The sequence below is a fragment of the Takifugu flavidus genome, chromosome 14 (assembly GCF_003711565.1).
Source record: "Takifugu flavidus isolate HTHZ2018 chromosome 14, ASM371156v2, whole genome shotgun sequence".
Classification (NCBI taxonomy): domain Eukaryota; kingdom Metazoa; phylum Chordata; class Actinopteri; order Tetraodontiformes; family Tetraodontidae; genus Takifugu; species Takifugu flavidus.
Genome location: NC_079533.1, coordinates 12,817,012 through 12,838,561, shown reverse-complemented (window position 1 = coordinate 12,838,561; position 21,550 = coordinate 12,817,012). Strand labels below are relative to the sequence as shown.

Genomic DNA, 21,550 nt, shown 5'->3' with positions numbered 1-21,550 from the left:
TACGGACGTGCTTGTGACTCCTGTCCCGGCTTGCAGCGAGTGCAGCACGACATTCCTGGACTGGCTGGGAAATCCTGAGAGGTGGCCATGTTGGAACGTATGTCACGCCCAAAGCGCACGAATTTCAAGATAGTTCACGGCTTTCTCCAGGAAACAAGTTTCAAAGTTGGGCCATTTCGCCAAGAGACCCATTTAAATCGCTTGGAAATCAGTCTATCCACTATAATCGACCGGGAACACTCAACCAATAAAGCAAACACACCTTAAACCTAAAATCTTCAAATGAATACGCTCGTGTCCATACCGCGGCGCATGCGTACATCAAAACGCGTGTCTAAATACCTCTACTTTCCGGACTTTTTTTTTTTAACGGTACTGTACAATTTAATTTAATTCACAAGACAAAATCTCACACAGTCTAACCAAAGTCGACCCGGAAAGATTAAAAAAACAATAGAATTAGGGGGCTTGGCGAAGGAGGAGCGGAGCGGCGGGGAACTATCTTGAGGCTGGAGGCAGGCGCCTCCGGAGCCAGCGGCTCTTGCGTCCGTCGCTTCCTGCTCTGTCAGTAGTTTAGCAGGCTAACACGGAGACGAGGGCTGCTCCCTTTCGCCTCTGCTCAGCCCGCTCAGCCCACCGACGCCGCACATTCCGCACCATGGCTGCCACGGACGTGGACGTATTTTCGGTAAGCGAAAGCGTTTCCGCGCTCGGCCGTTTGAACCGCGCGGAGGAGCCCGGCGGTGCTCGGCGGTGCTCGGTGAAAGTGTGTGCGTGTGCGGGCTGGAGCTGGAGCTGGAGCTGGAGCTAAGCCTCCCCCGCTTCGGTGTGGGGGCTCAGCCGTGATGGTGGAAGCGGTTTACCCGTCCAGAGGGGGACAGGAGCCGCACGTTTCCATTCAAGTGCTCACGTCTTAAATTAGGGGTGCGTGGCTGCTCGCACGTTACGGTTGCCTGTCAAATTATTGGTAAACCCAGGCTTCACCGTGGGTAATGGGCAGATAAAACACCACGGACTTGGACATTGTTCATGCAGACTAACGGATACTGCACGGAAACACTTGGTTTCACAGTATTTTGCATTGCTGGTGCAACCTTGATGTGCAAGCAACAGCTTGTGGCTGCACAGGGTCGAGATTGGCCCCCAAAGCAGCCTCAAAATATCGTTTTAAACCACAATATTTCCCTGCACCTCATGGAGTCACAGAGTTGCTGCCAATGGCTGGTCCTCCTCCTGTCACCCTCCCGTTTTGGGTTAGTTGAGACAAGTCCTGTCAGGTTGTCAATACATTGTGATGCAATACGGGTTGATGAAAACACCACTGGCACAACCTGAGACATGTCATCTTTCCTCAACATGGCGTGTGTGCAATGGAGAACACGCATTATGTGGGTTAAACAAATGCCCAGGATGGTGATTAAGTTTTTGGCAGATGCTCGGAGAGATCCCTGGAGTGGAGAATGGGACAGTAAGAAGCGCTGAGTTGCAGGGATAAAGGGATTAGGAACACCGTCTGGGCCACTCCCACCACTTAATAGTGCTCCACAGGCTGTGAGGAATGGAAAGGATCCAAAAACCTGAGCACCGGTTGTGCACAGCTGGCTCCTACAACGGTGGGAAGGCGTCGAAGATGCTGCCGACGTTGCGCTTTTTGCCAAATGCCAATTTTGGGATAGTCTACAGATTTAAGGAGAAACCAGAAAGGGGGGGTTATTGAACCTGGCGAGCGCACCCACACGCAGTCCTGGTAGGTTCCTGCCCCAATTTAGGAAGCACGTGAGACCATATTGAACAAACTCTTCGTTTGTGGAAAGGACACATGGTTAATTACAGGCGGCTATTGATGGGGATGTGTTGGTGGTGGCCCTGTTGGCCCACTTTTGCTCCCAGCGGAGGTCCGGGTTACCTTTCCAGGACGGGGCGATGTAAAGCAATCAGTGGGAGCGACTATTGATCTGTTATCGCCGCTCTCTGACTGCATCGGTGGTGTGTGTAGCAGAATGTGGTTCACTCAATCAGTTATGTAATGAAACAAGCCAGCTTGGACCATGTTTACTGACCTTGAAGACCGCTGTGTCTTCAGTCCAACCTGCCTCTGGCAACAGAAAGAGCTGAAAAGGCCTTCCAGGCCAGATGTAGATACATTTTTCGACTTATAGACATTTACAAGGGTATAATAGTTCTGCCGGCGCCTCGCTCTAAAGCCCGTAGTTCATTTTTGTCAGAGTTCATCTGTATTTCACCGACTGCGATTTGTCACTTAGAGTGTTAAAATAAATGGACACGGCACGGCGCTCGGGGCTCGAGCCTTGTCAGGCGCGGCGTTACAGACGAGTAACGACAGCCCGGCTGCAGCATCGCTGGTGAGGAGTCGATTTCTATCTATAGAATCCATCATTTCTGAATTACTGTGGATTCTGATGCTGTCCAACATGGCTGGAGGCCGAGAACGCGGCTGCAAACGGCAGCAGGCGCAAATTGTGTTTAGTCAGTGGTCTATTTAAAAATATATATATATATATTTTTTGTTGAAATGACCGAGCTAAAAACAGAAATTACACAGGTTTTTAAGCCTTAGTGATCCTTTGGACTCAAAAAGTGCATCTTTGGCTTTCCCTCAGGCTGAAATGCTGGTCTTTATTCCAAATTTCTTCCATTTTGCCAATGTCCAACTTTTCAAAGTGGCGAGACTGGTAACGTGAACATGCTGTACACGTACGGCCTCATTAATTGGTTCACGTGTCCTTCCTCTAAGTCTGACTCATATTTGTCTTTCCTGCACGTCCGTGCGGTGACATACATGTGACACCAAAGGGAGAGAATTTGATGAGTTATAAAAAAAAAAGAGGAAATACCAGTTATTTTTTATCCCCCCCCTCCCCCATTTGACGAGATCAAAATCTTAACTGTCATATTTTCACCATGACGGCGGAGAGGCGAGAATGGAGCGTCAGACTTCAATAGCTGACTGGGAAACGAGGTCATAAATAATGTCTTGGGCCACAAATCAGAATATTTCTTTCCTTTTCCGTGTCGGGACGTCTCGGGTCTTTGGGACGTGTTCCGCAAGGGGCGACAGAAAATTGTCATGTAATTGGAAAATCGTGTTAAAACATGAATTGAAACTAGATGATCGAATATGACCGCGGTGCGTTTGCTGTCCTTGTCAGGGCGCAACAGCTGTTGCCTTGGTGACGTAGCCAGACAACCACAGAAATGTAGCCGAGGACACGATACTCCACTTTGAAGCCATGCTTAATAAAAACCAAGATGGATCAGGACACCCTTCTGCGTACAGAGCACACCTACGCGTTTAAAGGCCTTGTCTGGTTGTATTTATACCACAAACGAGCTGCTGAGGTGGTCTGTCAGGTGGGCGGGGGGGCACTGAAGCAGACACCAACCACAAAAGAGGAGTCATCTGGGAACGGAGGCCAGCCCAGAGTGGAGAGGGGAACATTTTATCTCAGATCTCTAGTCTTGGCACATTTCTGCAGGTATGACTGTGCAGGGCGGAAGGGCTGACAGGTATGTCAGCAATCCGCCGTCACGCTAACGAAACAAAGCTAAAGAAGGTGCCGCACGTACAAGAGAAACGGAGTGGTTGCACCGACTACGTAAAGGGAAGCATAGCATTCTGAGCCGCACGCCATTGTGTCCCAAGAATCTGGCAGAATGCACATGGCTGACAGGAAAAGGGTGTTTGCATTAGCCTGCTCACAAATGCGCAGCGTCATGAATTAGCTTACGTGGTTTGCGGCTCATTTCCGAGCCACCTGGGGGCCCCCGTTTCCTGTTGGCTTGGTGATACAGTGGCCTGGGAACGTTGGCGTTTCCTCAGCCTGGGACGCTTCACCAGAAGCTTTTCATTCCTGTCGGGGCAGCTGGATCCCCGAGGTTCTCCGGGTTATTCCGACTGCGTGTATGAATAAATACGTCTGCCATTCTACATATCTTACTACGTATAGAGTTGAATTGCCTAATAACAGGCACCTGTAGGGCCACACGTGATGCTATGAGGACTGACAGGTGAAGCAGAATAAAGGAAAATATAAGTACTTTAATCACAAGCCGGGAATCCAGACCCTCTCTGAGCTCCCCAGTACTGTCCCAAGTCTGTCCCAAGGCTCCAGCAGGTGTATCCACGATGCGTGATGAACCCCGCGGCGTTACCGTGGACGCCGCGGGGTTCATCACGCATCGCCACTCGCATCTTCTTTGACTTCTAGCGGAAGTTATCCCGGCGTCGTTAATGTCAGCAGCGAGAACATCGGCAACCCTGTCAGGAGCTTTGGAGCAGAAACATCCCAGTATATCTGGTGAATCGTAGCGTGCCGAGGCCGGACGCCGCCGCCTTCGGCTTGGCTGCGCTTGGTTTACATTCAGCTGAGCGTAGCTCTGCTCTCAGGCTGCTCACGTGCGGTGACATCAGCCTTCAAGTATGCGCTCCGTCGTGGTTGAGCCAGACGAGCTCGGGTGGCCCCCGTTCGTCTCAAGGTGCCGCCCGGACGGCTCCTATCAGCCCCCTCCGTGTCCACCGTTTCGACTGACATGGCGTTTACAGAATCACCAAATAGAACAGCGTCCACCGGCTGGACAGTAGCTGTGATGATCTCGTGATTTATTGCCTTGAATCACTCATCGCCGAACCCATCGCCGCTAAGATAACAGCATGCTAATTGATCGGCTTGCTAATTCTGAAGGAATGCTTAGGAATGCGCCGTTTAAACGTCTGCAGAATGTTCCATGAGCACACTTCATTTCCATAGGAATGTGAGGCTTCAGCCACCAGCTTTACCTACTGCTGACTAATGTCTTCCCCATGTGTGTGTGTGCGCGCGCTCGTGTTTTCTGGGCAGAATGAAGAGAAGCGAAGCCTGTCTCTGGGCGGACATGTTGGATTCGACAGCCTCCCCGACCAGCTGGTCAGCAAATCGGTCACCCAGGGATTCTGTTTTAACATCCTCTGTGTAGGTGAGTGTCAAGAAAGTCAGTGCGGGATTTTTTTAAATCCAAACGGTCGGATTATCACGACCCTCCCCTCCTCCTTTCGTACCGTCCACAGGTGAAACCGGCATCGGCAAGTCGACGTTAATGAACACGCTCTTCAACACCATGTTCGAGAACGAAGAGGCCAGCCATTACCAGAACGGCGTGTATCTGCGGCCGCGCACCTACGACCTCCAGGAGAGCAACGTGCAGCTCAAACTGACCGTGGTGGACACGGTGGGCTTCGGGGATCAGATCAACAAGGAGGACAGGTGAGGCCGATGGAGGAGAAAACCCTCAAAATGGGGAAAACCCCCCCCCCCCCCCCAGTTTCAACCCTCGCTTGTGTTTGCAAAACGAACGCCGAAGTCTCGCTTCTTTTCAGCTTCAAATGAAAGAAACAGACGCCGGCGAAGCGTCAGGTTTTCCTTGACATTTCGGTTCTCTGTGTAAAATGGAAATGATCGGAGGTGGGACGGACTGGAGGGGAAATGGTTGATCTGTGGACCAGAGTGTTGTTGTTGTGACCCAGCCAGAGAGCTGCACTCTCACGCCCTCTGATAGCGACTCAACCCCCCCCCCCCCCCCGCCGTCAGCAGCATAACCCAACACGGCTGGACCGCCAGCCAGCAGACATTAAACGCACACCGAGGGCTCTGGAAGAGGTCAGAGGCTGTGAATTCCACAAAGATTGAAGATGGATGTGAAGGGAGAAGACGGAGAAGTTGCGTTTCCTCTGAATGACGCCTCGTTCTGGGTCACAGTTGAGTTATGCTGAGTTCATACGAGGACCTGCTAAAGTATTTAACCAGGAAGCTGTTGCAGAGCTGCCCCTCATAAAGCAGAATCGACCCGTCAGGTTCCCACTGAACCACAGTATTGGACATTTTTACTGTGTTTTTGGGTCCTTGTTTTATTACGTAAAGGTGTCAAAGTGTGTTTTCTCTTCCAACGGTAACAATGGGTGCTTTTATTGTAGCTTCCCCTCCTTTAAACAACCGGGGCCCCTGCAGATCTGTCAGCAGGTATTTGTTCCCACCACGTGACGGGTGCGTGTGTGTGTGTGTGTGTGTGTGTGTGGTTCAGAAAGCACAGCATGGGGGTTTGTGCAGGAGCCAGAGGTGATCGATCAGGTTTCAATACCCTGATCGATCACAGGTGTGTGTCACACACGCTGCCTCGGAGAGACGTTCCAACGTGGCACAGATGCAGTTAATGAAACAAATAGTGCAAACGAAATGAATCCGGGCCGCTCGGAGCGAAGACAGATGTGACAGATGTTCTCTTTGCCTGTATCCACAGCTACAAACCCATTGTGGACTACATCGACACGCAGTTTGAGAACTACCTGCAGGAGGAGCTGAAGATCAAGCGTTCGCTCTTCAACTACCACGACACCAGGATCCACATCTGCCTGTATTTCATCTCCCCGACGGGACATTCCCTCAAGTCCCTGGACCTCGTCACCATGAAGAAGCTGGACAGCAAGGTAGGCCGCGCTGACGCACATCTGCATAGGCACAGAGCTGTCTCCCCCCCTCCAGTGGTCCGGTGTGGATTTGACACCTGAGGATACCTGACTCCCCCCCCCCCCCCACATCCTTCCCTGGTTTGGGATTCTCAGGGTCCCACATGAATGGAGTGAAAGAATGTTGCATTGAGGGAACGCGCTCCTATTTCAACAGATAGGGTTTCCAGGGACGTTCCCATGCTGCTCTCTGTCCTTCTTGCTTTAGGGTTTGAACGTTAACGGCCCAGTTTCAGGGAGGGGGGGGGGTCCACAGTATTCACATAGATCTGAACTTATTCCCATTTATCCCGTTTGTAGTCGATGGATGTGCTCATCAATACACACACTGACGGCGACATTCAGAACCACATTGATTTGGGTCACTACTGCTCTCATTCACTGGGTCGGTGTTTGGCCATTTGCCAAAGTTGTTGGAATATCAGCGTAAGATGCTTGACGTGCTCAACCTGTGCGCACAAATTGGCAGTGAAACTGAAAGTGGTTCTTTGTTTTTGGGGTGTTGTCTGAGGTCACCTGAGCTCATAAAATCATTCGTAGAGCTAAAAATCTCTGCTCCGTCTGATTTTTAATGTGGTTCATTGCGTCTGAGAGCACCTGCATGGAGAAGAATAGACCCTGTGGCAGATTTAGCCGCGTCTATGATGCAGTTTTGGGTGCAGAATGAAACAGACGGTCAGCTTGTGATCAAAGCAGGCTGGCGTCCCTCTTCCAGCCGTCGCCGCCCTGCTGCCAAGTGTGTCCTACAACCGTCGCTCTCGGGAGACGCTTGATCTTTCCGCATTAATAATAATAGTTATAGGTGAGGAAGCACGCCGCTCACATGTAAGCAGGCATCTTCTTTCACATCACGCTAGTCGTTTCCTCTGTAGCGAGAGGGGGCGGAGCTCTAATTTGGGCCCCTCTTGCTGTGAAGGAGCCAACACACTGATCAGAAGTGAGCAGCCCACATGTACCAACTGTTTCCCGGATCTATCCAAACCATCAGGACACCGCCTGCTCTGAAAGAGGCGCAGCATACCTGCGATAAAAATATCTTCCCTCTTTATTTATTTAGCGTGTGGACACGCGAGCCGGCGTGTTTGCAGCCCATCTACTCGGCTCTATATGCAGCTATGCGACGTGTTGTATGTGGAGGGACCGCGGTTTATCTTGTGGTCTCTTTGCAGAGAAATAGGCTGCAGGATGTTTTCGGCTGCTCCTCTCCCGAGCTAACCAGCCTGTTTTTTGTAGCCGCAGCAGCGTTTCCCGCTGTGAATCTGGAATGTAAAGATACCCGAGCAGGGCCGTCCTGTGAGCGTATGGCCCTGGGAAACCAGGGAAGCTGAGCAGAAGCAACTTTCAGTCTGCAGAGTTCACTCTGAAGGCCAGACAATGGTGTTTTTGTTCACCCCCCCCCCCAGAGTGGGTTTAGCTTGTGGTGGCTGCAGGCAGGAAGAAAGATAAGAGACGGAGAGATATCTTTTGTTTTAAATCAGCGTATTTACTGAATTGGAGTAGAAAATTACCTCAGTTATCTAATATTAGCATGGAGCTGAGTGGCATTTAAAATCTCTGCCATTTTCCATAAAAAACAAAAACATTAACACAGTTTTTCCAGTGTTTTGACATTGATATTGATAATGCAAAAAGTGAAGTGTTTGATGTGTATTTGATTTAAGCCAAGTATCCCAGCTGGTGCTTCATCGTTAAAACAAACACAACTCTTTGGGAATGATCCGAGGTCAGCTGGGAAAACCCAGTTGCAGGAGGGGAACGAACACACGATGGGACACTCCTGCCTGCTTCCCTGACCACGCACGTCTGTCGTCGGCTCTGGATAATTAATAATGGCTCCGTGGGAGCTCGATAGTGTCTGAGTTTTGATTCGCACTGTGGAACAGATAAAGGAGTCTCTGGGGACCTTCCTCATTATTTTAGAGTGGTTTTGGGCTGAGCCTCCTCCTGCCTTGTTTGCATTCATCATTTCTGTCTGACTGCTTTTTTAATATACATTAAAGCGCGTCCTGTGGGCTCCATCAACCACCTGCACCACTTTACGTGGCTTCATATCTTTAATTAGTCTCCAGTGTCGGTTTATCTTCCGCGTTTGAGCGATTCGGTTGTCCTTTTTGGGTCCGATTTACCTTCGCTTTTCTCGAACCCTCCGCAGGTCAACATCATCCCCATTATCGCCAAAGCGGACACGATCTCCAAGAGTGAGCTGCACAAGTTCAAAATCAAGATCATGAGCGAGCTGGTGAGCAACGGCGTGCAGATATACCAGTTCCCAACAGACGACGAAGCCGTCAGCGAGATCAACGCCTCCATGAACGTAAGACCGGGTTTTTGTCTGAGCGTGGCTTTTTTTTAATGATATCGCCAGGAACATAAAGCGGCTCTTGAGTAAAACTGAACATTTACGCTGTTCCTAGCTGACGTGGTGATGACACAGCCTCACCTGTGTGCTAACACTCACCAGTGCTTGTGTTGTTTAGTCCTCCTACAGTATCCTCATCTATTCAGGGGCGGCTCCATCAGCGCCCACGCTCGCCGACTTGTTCCCCCGAGACAGCTGGTTTCGGCTCGCCGCTTCAGTTCTGCGGTCATGAATCGGAATGTTTTTCCCTCTCTGTCGCTGTCGAGGCGGCACGACGTGCTTGTTCTGACAGCATCCTACACGTTTCACTGAAAAGCTCACCGAGAACACGACTATCCCACTTTCTGGTGGGCTTCAGTTGTGTAATACCGACGCTTTCATGGGGAAAAGCAGGGAAAACGTTTTCCTGGATAAGCTGGGACAGTGGCTGTTGTGACCTTTTGACCTTTCCCCCACTCGCTTTTAGGCCCATTTGCCATTTGCTGTGGTTGGAAGCTTAGAAGAGGTCAAAGTGGGGAACAAGACCGTGCGGGCCAGACAGTACCCCTGGGGGGTCGTGCAAGGTAAGGACCTTAGCCCTGAAGAGGTGATATTTTCATCTGCTCATTCCCTTAAAGGTGTTTTAGAGATGCTGCTCCGTCTAATAATAGAGGTGGTTTAAAAAAAGTCAAAGATTATCTGAAGAAACGTTTGCCAGAAGGAACATGCCCGCCCGCGGAGGTGCACGTGCAGGAAAATGAGGAAATGATATAATCCGTTTACTTTAATCCAATCTTCATGACATCATGAGTGACTGGAGGCTGCTGTGTTTGTAGAACGAGTGGGGGGGGGGGGTTGAGAGGCCCTTTTTTGTCAGTATTCTCAGAATATTACTTTTTTTTTTTTAAATCGTCACTGAATTTAGAATTCGACAGCAGTGGCTGTTAATGAATGGTGTGTAAAATATGCAGCTCAGCCTGAGTCATCAGCATCAGTGTAAGAGCCGTTTCCTGCTGCCCCCCCCACCCCCCCCATTGACCCTGTTTAGATGAAGCCTCCCTCATTAATGTGGAGTGCCCCCCACTGTGCGCGTGTGTGTGTGTTTGATGTCACATCGACTGACGCTGCCTAATGAAGGCCGAGGGTTTAGACGTTTTCTACATTGCCAGTGGGTTTTTCCTCTTTTTTATTTTATTTTTTTGCACATATATTATTTTTTCCTCCCTTTCTCGACTATGTGGATGTCAGCAGTGCACATGGAAACGTTCTTCATTGTTTTCCCACAGCTCGTTGCCCTGGTCCCTCAATGAGAACAAACATTTTGATTTGATTTATTAAGCTGGAGCTGACGGCAGCTACAAGCGCTCCCTTTTCTTCCTGCCTTCCCTCGGTTTCCTGCTCGTGTCCTCACCCTCTTTCCCGCTTTTTCTCTCTTTTTTTCCCTCCGTTCTCTGGCCACTTTCATTCCCCAACCCTCAGTGGGACAAACTGGGGTTATTTTTAAAGGCTGTTGTGTGTCTCCAGGGGACAGATTCCTTTCCCTTCATCAGTCATCACAAAGTCAACGGAAACGGACAGAATCACGACATTTATGCATTTTAAATGGATTGTAATAGAATTCCAGTTATTTCCTTACGGTGATATGAATATATATCTAGTTTGAGGTATATATCTACCTTTTTAGGCCAGCTGATATCTATGTGTGACACAAATCCACTCTCGAAGAGTGAATTTGGCTTCCTTGCTGACTGAACGCTCATTACTCATGATGGACAGTATCTGAAGAACAGCGGAGGACAGAAGTTTGAGTGTTCTGCTGCTCTCGGGTGGCTGAAGGAACGGCCTCTGTTAGTGGAAACAGCCTGCAGATGCCAGATGTCATATAGATCGGTTATGTTAACCTCTCCGAGAGCCATGGGAAACTCGCCTGGACCGGACAGAAGACGGGGGGGGGGACTGTGCGCTGATAAAAAAGGGGAATTATGCGTGAATGCTCCCTGCGGGTACTGATCCTCTGTTGCCTCCAGACTTCTGCGGCATGTTGCAGACAGACGCCTGTCGCTTCTCGCCACGGCTACAGTTTGTTCAACTGTCCACACACGGGTTGTGTGTTTGTGCCGCGTGAACGTGGACGCTGTTCATCGCGGCCGTCACCGTTTGTTGCTGTTGGGCCCCAGACGTATTCGCGCGGCCTTGAGATATTTCACACGCAGCTTTTTTTTTCTCCCCGGTGCATTTATGATGGCTACTTTAGCTACTTTAATTCGTTACCTGCTGTAACACTTCATTATTAATGTAACGCACGACCTTCACGTCCGTGATGTCACTCTGTTCCCGTGCGTGTGCGTGCATCAGCAGAGCCTTGACCTGATGTCTGGAGGCCGAGATGACCGCAGAACTGGCTCTCTGTCAGCCCTCAGTGGGGGGCCTGCAGAAGGCTGCCCGATGGTCTAGCTCGGATCACGAATCATAGCACCATTTTACCTCTTTTAAATATATTTTTGGCTCCATTCTGATCCCTCGACTTCCGACGACTTTGACGTTATACTGCGGTTCCTCATCGCGCTGCTCTCCCGTGACGCTCCAGAGAAGCTAAATGCCACATTAATTAGTCCTCTCTAGCATCATTACTGCTGTGTTTGCACCCTCGAAGCTCACAGCTTGTAGCCATATTTAAACATTAGTGTATATATCCCCGTCCCCACCGGCGCTACCCCGGGGTTAATGGAACCACCCGTCCGTCCTGGCACGAGCCCCCGCCAAGAACGCTAGCAGCATCTTTCCTCATTTGATGCAGCAGGAACGTAGGCGAGCCCTCTTCCGCTGTGGGGACGGCGACATTTGCTGCCTTTTCCCCATCGTTCATTCATTTGCCTGTGAAAGTCACTCTGCTTTTAAAGCCACAGTTTATATGACAGTTTCTATCAAGTCACTGGCTGCCAACTGTCATTTGTCTTCAGTCTTTTCGGCAGACGGCTTGACATTTCCTGCCCAGACACGGTGATTTCCCGCATTTTGAGAGTGGAGAGGATATGAGGTTAAGAGGGCAACAGATGGGGTGTTGGAATAAACTGCAAGTGGTGGGAAAAAAATGGGCTGTCACAGGATAAAAGAGGCATAAACCAACTTAAAATCTGGCTTTGCAACAACAAAGACGAGACCAGCGTCTCCCGCCGCTGATCCTCCGCTCTTCCCCTTCAGTGGAGAACGAGACCCACTGCGACTTCGTCAAACTCCGAGAGATGCTGCTCAGGGTGAACATGGAGGATCTAAGGGAGCAGACCCACGCCCGCCACTACGAGCTGTACCGACGCTGCAAGCTGGAGGAGATGGGCTTCAAGGATACAGACCCCGACACCGAGCCCTTCAGGTACAGAGCGAGCAGGGACACGTACGCAGGACGCTGATCCCCTCCCCACCCTCCCCACGTTCTGACCTTTCTTCCTTCCAGCCTTCAGGAGACGTACGAGGCCAAGAGGAAAGAATTCTTGGCGGACCTCCAGCGCAAAGAAGAAGAAATGCGACAAATGTTCGTGAACAAAGTGAAAGAGACGGAAGCGGAGCTGAAGGAGAAGGAGAGAGAGGTCAGTCTCGGGTCGCGCGTCCTCCTTTGAAACCGCGTGTTCCCCTCTTTCTAACCGCCGTCTCGGGCTTCCGCTGTCGCAGCTGCACGAAAAGTTCGAGCAGCTGAAGCGCATGCACCAGGAGGAGAAGAGGAAGGTGGAGGAGAAGCGCAGAGACCTGGAGGAGGAGATGAACACCTTCAACAGGAAGAAGGCAGCCGTGGAGACGCTCTCCCTCTCTCAGCCCCTGAAGAAGGACAAGGACAAGAAAAAGTAAGACAGTCCCTCACTTCCTCTTTCCTAGACTCACTGCTCCTCCCCTGCTTCTCTAATCCTGTTAAAACCTTCTAATTGGTGTCTTAATATGCTTTTTCCTCCTTTGACCTTCTGCTATGCTGGGTCACGTCAAACTAACGGCACTCTGCAGTTGTCTCATCTCCAGCACACAAGAATTTGAACTGCTAGACATGCCTGGCACGTATTAAGGAAACGTCCTCCCCCTTTAGTCCGGCCCACACGCTCCGCACTTCCTGTCCTTTCACTCTTTCCTTCAGCATCGCTCTGATTTTTCAGGGAGGAGCCGCCGAGCTCACTGTGAGCAGAGGATACAGAGCCCAGATCGCACAGGGGAAAAAGCTGCTCCACCACAATGATAGAAAATAAAATGCAGACTAGTACATGTCATCTTGGATATTTCACAGAACTGCTGACATTGCAGAACAGAACAGTATTTCTGGAAATTTTTAACCTGCCAGGCAGCTGTTTGGTCCATCGGTTTCCAGAGAGAGGCTCTAGTAGATCTGTCACTCGGTAAACATAATGTCACATTTACTAAACACGCTTTAGCTCGTAGTTTCCAGGAGGATCAAAGTCTTCTGAGTGTGCATTCATATTTGGCTGTTTATTAAACCACAGCGGACGCTATGTAGCCCTCGATTAGCATCATTACGTGCTGACAACCTGACAAAGACCTTTTAGATCCATTTGAACGCCAGCTGGGAAAGGACTAATTACTCAGAATCTGCTCAGTACCCAAATATCTGCAGTTCTAATTAAACTGGATGGTTAATTGGAGGTCTCACTGATTGATTTAGGTGATCTGGACATCACCTATGAACATGTGAGGCTGAAGGCCGTCAGGTTAGGTCAGCTTTGGAAAATGAGCTGTGGTGACAATAAAAGCGCAGCAGTTGGATTTATTGTAGGCCGAGTGGCTCCATCTAGTGGCCGTTCTCACAATGTGCGTCTCTAATGATTAATTAGAGTCTAATCTATAATTTACCCTGCATTGTGATTAGTTTAAATCTAACATTTTTTTTAAAAAGGACAAGGAGTTCTGATTAGCTTATGCTCACCTTTGCTCACTAACAATCACCGGTGCAGCCTCTTCACTTCACCCCTCTTGCTTTAGAATCATGATTTATTGTCGTTGCAGTATCTCCAGAGTTGTTTATTTAATGTACTCATTTTTTATTGTGACTTTTTTTTTTGTTTCAGTTAATTTATGGGCGCTCTGCCCCCTCCCACACACGAGCATGGATGTGTCCTCCATCACCATAACATCAACCACACCCATTTATTGGTTTGTCTGTTTACCCTTTGTTGTTGTTGTTGTCGTCGACATTCCACCTTCACACTGAGCACACGGACCAAAGACACTGAGGATGAGGATGATGATGAAGCCACAGGGGAGAAATACAGAGTGAAAGCTGGTGAGAAATTAAGAAATCGTAAAACTTGACTTCCCAGCGGTGGCCGTCTCATTTATTCAGGATTTTTTTTTCTTTTTTGTTGGGACACTTTATAAAAATATATATAAAATTTTGCATTTTTTAAAAATGTTGTGGTTAAAATCTGTTTGTTTTAAGTTTGCCAACTCTCCAAACCAAAATAAGACCATCGATCCATTCAAAGCTTGCGGGTACTACAGTTTAACACAATGGGCAAGTGATTTCAGCCACTCAGTATGGTTTTTTTTGTTTTTTAATATTTAGGGTTTGTTTGATTTGTAAGACATTTCAATGACAAATTGAAGTCCATGAAATCTCAAACCTTTTAGATTTTCCTTTGAAATGTTGCCCATTGTGCTGTTTGTTTTGTTATGTGACTTTTGCGCATTTTATAATAAAAAAAACCTACTTAATAAATAACATTAGGTCAAGCAATAAAACTGAGTACCTGTATTTATCACTGCAGAGGTACTGACAACTTAAAATAAATTTAAAAAATGCTATGTACTGGTGCTGTTTCATATTAACTTGATAAATATATGTGAATATTTTCCATACTTATCCAACTTTACTATGCAACTATGTACTAGTGATGAAAACAGTGTTTTTAAAGCTCACAAGTGTTGTAAGGGTATTATTAACCGTGAGTGATCGCCTTGGCGTCGCTCCGTGACAACATGAAGCCAGTTTGTGCTTTCAGGATTCAGGAAAACACACACGCCTCAGCCTGCTGTGGAGCAGCTGTAATCACTGTGGATAGAAATAAACGTAAACGTCTCCCTGCTATGGTTGCTTTATTACCGGTACACAGCCGTTGGGGGGGGGGGGTCATGGATGGCTGGACAGTTGACCATGATTGTCGATTGCAGGGCTCAGCCGGCTGTCGGATGCATGGAAGCTGTTAGGTTTTATGTTGGTGTGTGAGGAAAATGTGAATCTCCTGCTTGAAATCATGTGGCTGTGAACACAGGAAGTCCTGGTGTTGGCCAGAACCTGCAGGGTTCTGGATCTCATCCAGCAGCGCAATCTGTTCAGTGTTTGTTCTGTCCCCAGCACACCAACAGAGTGGACGTATTGAAGCTCTGACCGCTTGTCCAGTGTGTTCTAAGCTGACTATTGTCTCAGTTATCTTGCTATTAGAAAACTCAAGAATCCAGAAGTTACATGATGACATGAGATGGTGTCAACACAAAAATTACACCTCCAGCAAGCTAAATGAAGTGTTCAGTAAATAGACTTGTGTTTAAATAGCAAATATTTGGACTTTAGAATCTTGCCTACATTACCCACAATGCAATCCACCATCTCGTAACCGGAAATGATATGAAAAAAACGAGCGACAATATAGAGAACAAAATGGCACGTTGAGCTTTGTAAAGTTGTAGCTTTTTATTTTGGTGTTTGACCATAAAGTAGATTTAGCTGCCTCAGTAAATGATTAAATATGGAAGAAAAAAAACCAACCTTGGTACTGGTGTTGCTTCTGTTTGGACAGTTACCACTTCACATTAAAGATAATTCAGCAGCTCACAGCCAAAAGAATAAACATGCGGACCTAAATCCAGTTTAACTGAAATATTTACCCACCTTATCCAAGTTGGTTTTACAATTAAACTGGCACCTGGAACTAGTCACAAAACATGACACTTTTATCCCAATTTGGAACCCAATAATACAACTATATTGACAATGATGCATTTTAAAAAGGAAAATCTCATGATGTGAAAACGAGTGAAGGTGCTCGTAAATGTTGCATAAAGTTACCAAAAAAAAAAAGAGTTGCAGCATTTAGTTAAAGCAAAGCTCATAAAACAGCTTCAGTAAATTAACAGTCAACACTTTACAGTGTTTAAAAGTTTAGTACAAATCAGACTAAAGTAATAAAAAAGGTTGTAAAACAAAACTTTCACATATAAAAAAGGAAAATAAGCCCCAAAGTGCTACAGGTGGCCTCAGCACCAGAATATCAAAACCAGGATCCACTTCCCCATCTCAAACTCTCAGATGGTTGGAAAAAAGGTATGAAATTATTAAATGGGCCGAGAAGGGAGCAGACATTCAGTCGTACAGTCCCGCTTTTCTCACCTCTGCGGTTTCAGCTTCAGTGCAAAAAAAACAACCCCTCACATGAAATGAGAGTTTACATGAAACAGGTAAAAAATAGGTTATTTGATATAATAAAAACTAACACAGGGACTCATCAGTCTCACTTCCCCTCCCCTGACAGCTTATGGAAGAGCGGGATCTGTTGGTTTCAGAGCATCGGGGGCAGAATTTCTGCTATTGGGCTCATATTTCATTTTTAAGAGAACTTTAAAGGAATCATATTCCTGTTTGGAAAAGTGCACGGACAAACAAGAGGAACATGATTCAGTGTTGCGAATCTCATTCTGACTACAGTAACGACGTTTGGAGTACTTGGCGCCCGATTTGGACGGGGTTAGTTAACAGCGGGGTGCAGCGGCGGACACGGCGATACGTTTTCCTGCAAACCTGCGTCCTCCTCTGTGACCTCCTCCCCATACAAACGCCCAAAACCGTCATAATACTCATCACAGTCCCCTTGCTCCTTGCTGCAACGCCCCCTCCTGGCCCGTCGGAGCTGCTGCAACGAGCTCCACTCACGCCCCTCGTCCAGGATCTGGGCGCCGTCCAAAATGTAGACGGCGTTGGCCGGCAGGGAGAACTCCAGACTGCGGAGGTACTCGTCCACCATCTCCTTGCAGTGGATGAACTCGCCGCTGTCGATCTGGAAGAGCAGAACAACAAAAGGATGGATGAGGCGACCACGACAGAGCAACCTTAGTTAGGCTGAAAAGACACTTTTCACTCATGACACTGTGCTTTTGCTAATTCTGCAAAGTTCTTGATGCTTTTAGGACCTCTGTTGCGATGAACCCGTCAGAAACGGCCCGATTCCGCCAGTCTAGGCTGCCTGCGGTGCACTCGCGTAAAGAAAAGCCTCCTTTTGTTTTTAAAACGGATAAATTGATCAAATTTCAGGTATTGACCAATGACAAGGCGGGGCCACTGGGTCCAGGTAACCTCCGGCACCGCGCCCGTGGTGCCCTTTCCCCCGCCTGCCTCTCTTACCTGTGCTTTTTTCAGCAGGTCTGTGAAGACTGAGAACCAGTCTGGAATGAGCGCCTCCAGCTCCAAGGTGATGATGGCCAAGGCCAACGTGGAGCCTTTGAACTGCCAGAGTTGGTGGCAGGCCATACAGTGCTGCACCTGCCTGGTCCACAGCACCGCCTGGAAGCCCAGCGGCGTCTTCTGATGCCCCGGACCGGCGGGGAGCAAGCTGGGGCCCGTTGCGCGGTCCCAGGCCACGCCTGCGCCGAGCTCGATGGACGAGATGAGGTGAGGGTGGCCGGAGACGAGCAGGGCGTGGAACTGGATCGGGGGGGAGGGGGGGGGGAGAGGGGAGAGCGGGGAGAGCGGTGAAAGCGAGACCAGAACCTTATCGTGATGATGTCATTGTCGTCTCATTGTCCGCCCACCCTTTACTTTGACGTCTGACCGACCTCTCGCCCCTGCAGGCTAATGTTGCCTTTAAAGCCGCTAGAACCAGATCTGAACCCGCGTTTGCCCCATGGATGCGTCGTGATCTCGTCCGTATCGTTATCGTACGTGCAGTGCTATTCTGTGTTCGCGTTTAGAGGCAGAGACTGTGAATCCCACCCTGCCCCCCCCCCCCCCCCCGAGGTTGACTTTTCTCCACCGGCGTGACGAATCTAGTGGCAATGTTGACCGTCGGCTCATTCGCGCCAGAGTAACGGCGAGAGACGATCGGACCCAGTTCGGTTCCAGCGAGGGTGTCAGCAAGCAAAGGGTGCCCCCTTTGCTGTACCGCCCCCCCCCGGCCTGTCCCGGATCTGAGCGCTGGAGCTTTAGTTTTTCTTTATGACCTCCGTCGTGGTCGACACATTTTCGTTTTGTCACGTAGCGAAATTAAGCCACTTGTGTTTTGGAAAGAGCCGACTTTACTGGAAGGCAACCTCGAGAGTCCAAGTCCCGACAAGTTCTGCCTTTCAGGAGAGGCGCCACCTGGTGGTTGTTGCGTAGAGTTACTGAAATATTTAATCAAAGTGTCGTGGTGGAAAAATAAGTACAAAAATAAGAGCAACACTATTTCTGCAGGGTTAGTGGGAGTGTGAGATATAGGTAGATGTATTTATTTGAAAAATATAGAAAGAAATGTTTATTTTATTATTATTTTTTAAAATCGATGCACTGTGTCTTTATTTTTTAATTAAGGCGAAGTTAAACTAATCTATTAGTGGTCATCTGGAGGTTTGCTGGTAGCTTAACAATCACATCTGATCCCCCCCAATTCAGGAGACAGACATTTATTTACCGTTACCTCCCTTGATGTGGTTACGAGCACGCAGCCCTGCTGTGGAACAGTAACGCATCGGTTGGAGCCTCGTTCACAACAAAACCAAGATCGGCACTTTGTGGAAGATCTGGGATTCACGGGAATTCAATGTGCCTTGGCCCGACGTGCCGCATGCTCGTAAATGCCGTCTGGATTTAGGCTCCTTCCTCAGAAACAGAGATCCACCAGCCCTGGTTTAACCTGTAACTTTGTTCCACATGTGGCCTTTTAGTTTAGCCCCAGATACGCTAAATAAGCATCTTAAAGTGGAAAGTGACCAATTATTTCCATTCATTTTATTACTTTACTAGCACATCCGAGCGAACCCGACCTATTGTCCCGATTAAAGTCTTTAAAGGTCTAGATTTGCCTTCAATGGTGGTTTTATTAACAGAGGGGAGGCACAGGGGGTCAAATAAACGCACAATTGCTGAGCGGACTGAGACTTTGGGATGTGGTGGGGGAGCGTCGGGGATTGTGAAGCTCATCGCCATGGCAACGTGATGCGAGCATGCTTGTCGTGTGCTTTCGTACTTGTCTTTCTGCTGATTCCGATACTTACGATGTGAATGAAATCGACCGGCGTGGCGGCGTACAAGTCCCAGTGGAGCTTGTCCAGGATGATCCTCTCCATGCGAAGAATCTCTGCTGTCGAGAAGCTGCACCCGCTCTGCATAACTAGGTCTTTAATGGAGCCTATTACCTGTGTGAAGAGTCACAAAAACAATAAAGGGAATAAATATTGTTTTGAATGACCCCGGCTGTCGCTCTCAGTTTGTCCTCACCTCATCGTCCTCGTTGATTTTGGCGGCGAGGACGAGGGAGGTGAACGCGATGCATCTCAGGTACTTTGGCTGAGCCTGAAAACGCAGAGGTTTTAATGCAGCGACGGACAAAAAGTGCGGCTCAGTTCACACTCCTAAAAGACAGGGGGCAGCGCGTCCCCGGGGTGACGTTAAACTGGGCGCTCTCTGTGGGAGCGCTACAGGTTTAGCAGGCGTGGATCTGTCCCCCAGGTGGGAGAGCGCCGTTCGGGCCTTCTACCTTGACAGTGGACAGCAGGCGGTTCAGGACGCAGACTCCCAGTGCAGAGGTCTCTGGACAGAAGTGGAACAGCCGGCTCATCTCTCCGAGCCAAAGGATCATTTCTCGGTGCTGCGCCGTAGAGATGTCTGTGCCCTGGGGGGGGGGGGAGAGACCACGGTCGGTCACCAGATCACAGAAGGATTAAAGGATAAATGACCGCAGTGCCTCACCTGGATGGATCCGTTCTTGAAGACGGGCGCCTTCCAGAGGCGGGCCTCCCTCAGCAGGGCCGCCTCCAGCAGGACGACCAGTCGGCGCCGCTCCGTAGCTCCTGGGTTCTTCATGGTGACCAGAGCGCAGGCCAGGCTGGAGCCAGGACACCTGCCGAAGGGGAGGGGAGGAACTCAGGTAACCAGGACTACATTTAGAGGTTAAACTAAAAATTTAGAGCAGTTTACAGGCAGCTTCCTGTTGATATTTCTCCAGTATCAGAGAATAAAAACATGCTTTTATTCTGAATGTTGAGTTTTGGGAAGAAAGCAGAAAATGTTACTTGGCTTACAATGAATTGCGTTGTCACAACCCCCAACTCTTTAGCTTTTTCATACTATTCAGTATTGACAGAAGCCAAAAATGATCATAGTAATGAATCCGATTACAACCGCCATCGTCCCATATGGGAGCATCAGGAAACAAAAGTCCTGGTTTCCTCAACTCCACTGGGGGTGAGGAGCTGAAGCTCCGGCGCCAACAACGCAAACATGTCATTCATTATATCTTACACACTTTTCCCGTCAATATTTCTGAATCTCGGAACTCTGACCCGAAGTCAAAGCGACTCCAGCGCGCAACAGGAAGCAGCTGCAGATAACATCATCGCCATTTTGCCCCCATTCTGTGCAGGAACCATCATCAAAATGCAACGCCAATCTTACAAAGAAGATGCAGCCTACGTGACTTGTGTCAGCTGTGTGATACCCCCCCCACACACACGCACGCACGCACGCACACACTTGCACAAACGGGATAATGCGCTGCAGCTGCTGCAGCAGCCTCCTGCACAGTTGCAGCTTCATCACAAAAACATCTTCCTCGTCCCCCGTTATCCCCCAGACTGTTTCTCACCTCTTCTGTCGGTGAAGCGGGACAGAGCGTCGGGGACGGGCGCATTTATACGTCTTCTGTCCAATTAGTCCATTTTTGCCGAGACTGTCCCGAAAACAAACGACAGCGCGACGCCGTTAATGAACGCAATCTCGCGGGGGTAAAAAAGGCGTTTCGGCGTGAACATGTAGAAAATAGACGCATTCTATAAACTCGGCATGTAAAAAAAAGCGGGAAATAGCGCGAATGATTTAGAAAAATAACCGAAATGACGCGCGGAGAAGCGCCAAAAAGAGGAGGCAGGAAGCAAACACTGAGGAAGCCTCAAAGGACGGATTGTTTTGAACGCTGCATGCCCCGCCCACCGTGACGTCACCGGCCGGGCTGCAGAAATGTGTTAGTGGGTCAGACATACGGGACTCCTCGCACAAAATGGTCGAGCTCGTGCAGCAAATGGTCGATTTCTGTCTTATTTTCGGCATTCACACTTGCTCAGGGACAGACTGCTGCGGCGTCCAGGCTGGAGAATGGATAAATCCTGGAAATAATACTCAATGTTGGAGCAGCTCTAGGGGTTTTAAAAACATCCTCCTAAAGTCAGTTGCTCCTTGTTTCCACGGCAACTTGTGGTACAGTCAAACAAAGCGTCACCCGGCGCCCATTTGAGCTGTAGCTGCTCCAGCTTCCTTACCTGCTAGCTATTAAACTGGAAAAGGTGCCCGGCTAACTGACTATCAGTCATAAGCAAAACAGTCATTTCTGTCTGACTGGTGAAACTTTCTGAGGGCAGAAGCTGTTTGCGCTCCACAGCTGCTTCACTCGCCTGAGCCAAAACAGAGTTCTCATTGTCCTGGAGCCGAGGTCACGGCTGGGAAGATCAAGAGAAGAAGTTTC

General features: G+C 49.0%; 2 protein-coding genes across 4 annotated transcripts; one reads left to right on the top strand and one right to left on the bottom strand.

Annotated features, from left to right (window-relative positions):
• The first annotated feature begins 512 nt into the window (after positions 1–512).
• Positions 513–19,281, top strand: septin8a (septin 8a). 3 transcript variants are annotated; one of them, XM_057053922.1, is made up of 10 exons: positions 513–688; positions 4,860–4,974; positions 5,066–5,261; positions 6,292–6,478; positions 8,670–8,831; positions 9,343–9,439; positions 12,057–12,225; positions 12,307–12,439; positions 12,522–12,691; positions 17,260–19,281. In XM_057053922.1, exons 1-10 carry the CDS (start codon positions 659–661, stop codon positions 17,423–17,425), a joined length of 1,425 nt encoding a protein of 474 aa, XP_056909902.1. In that variant the 5' UTR covers positions 513–658; the 3' UTR covers positions 17,426–19,281. The 3 variants fall into 3 exon arrangements, with proteins under 3 accessions (XP_056909902.1, XP_056909901.1, XP_056909903.1); XM_057053921.1 differs by having other exon boundaries at positions 17,257–19,281; XM_057053923.1 differs by lacking the exon at positions 17,260–19,281 and adding an exon at positions 13,916–14,932 and having other exon boundaries at positions 514–688.
• ccni2 (cyclin I family, member 2) lies at positions 18,892–21,003 on the bottom strand. The gene is made up of 5 exons (XM_057053926.1): positions 20,678–21,003; positions 19,783–19,933; positions 19,571–19,705; positions 19,312–19,386; positions 18,892–19,229 (listed from the first exon to the last, which is right to left on the bottom strand). The coding sequence occupies exons 2-5, from the start codon at positions 19,894–19,896 to the stop codon at positions 19,011–19,013; spliced, it is 543 nt and encodes a 180-aa protein (XP_056909906.1). The 5' UTR covers positions 19,897–19,933; positions 20,678–21,003; the 3' UTR covers positions 18,892–19,010.
• Between the last annotated feature and the right edge of the window lie 547 nt (positions 21,004–21,550).

Bases quoted from the DNA above. Each gene is read 5' to 3' on its own strand.
- septin8a (XM_057053921.1), top strand. From the start codon at position 659: ATGGCTGCCACGGACGTGGACGTATTTTCG. The intron at 12,226-12,306 runs GTACAGAGCGAG...TCTTCCTTCCAG, and splicing joins CCCGACACCGAGCCCTTCAG to CCTTCAGGAGACGTACGAGG. The intron at 12,692-17,256 runs GTAAGACAGTCC...TGCTTTTTTCAG, and splicing joins AAGGACAAGGACAAGAAAAA to CAGGTCTGTGAAGACTGAGA.
- ccni2 (XM_057053926.1), bottom strand. From the start codon at position 19,896: ATGAAGAACCCAGGAGCTACGGAGCGGCGCCGACTGGTCGTCCTGCTG. The intron at 19,706-19,782 runs GTGAGGCACTGC...CCCCCCCCCCAG, and splicing joins TCAAGAACGGATCCATCCAG to GGCACAGACATCTCTACGGC. The intron at 19,387-19,570 runs GTAGAAGGCCCG...CTGCGTTTTCAG, and splicing joins GCCTGCTGTCCACTGTCAAG to GCTCAGCCAAAGTACCTGAG.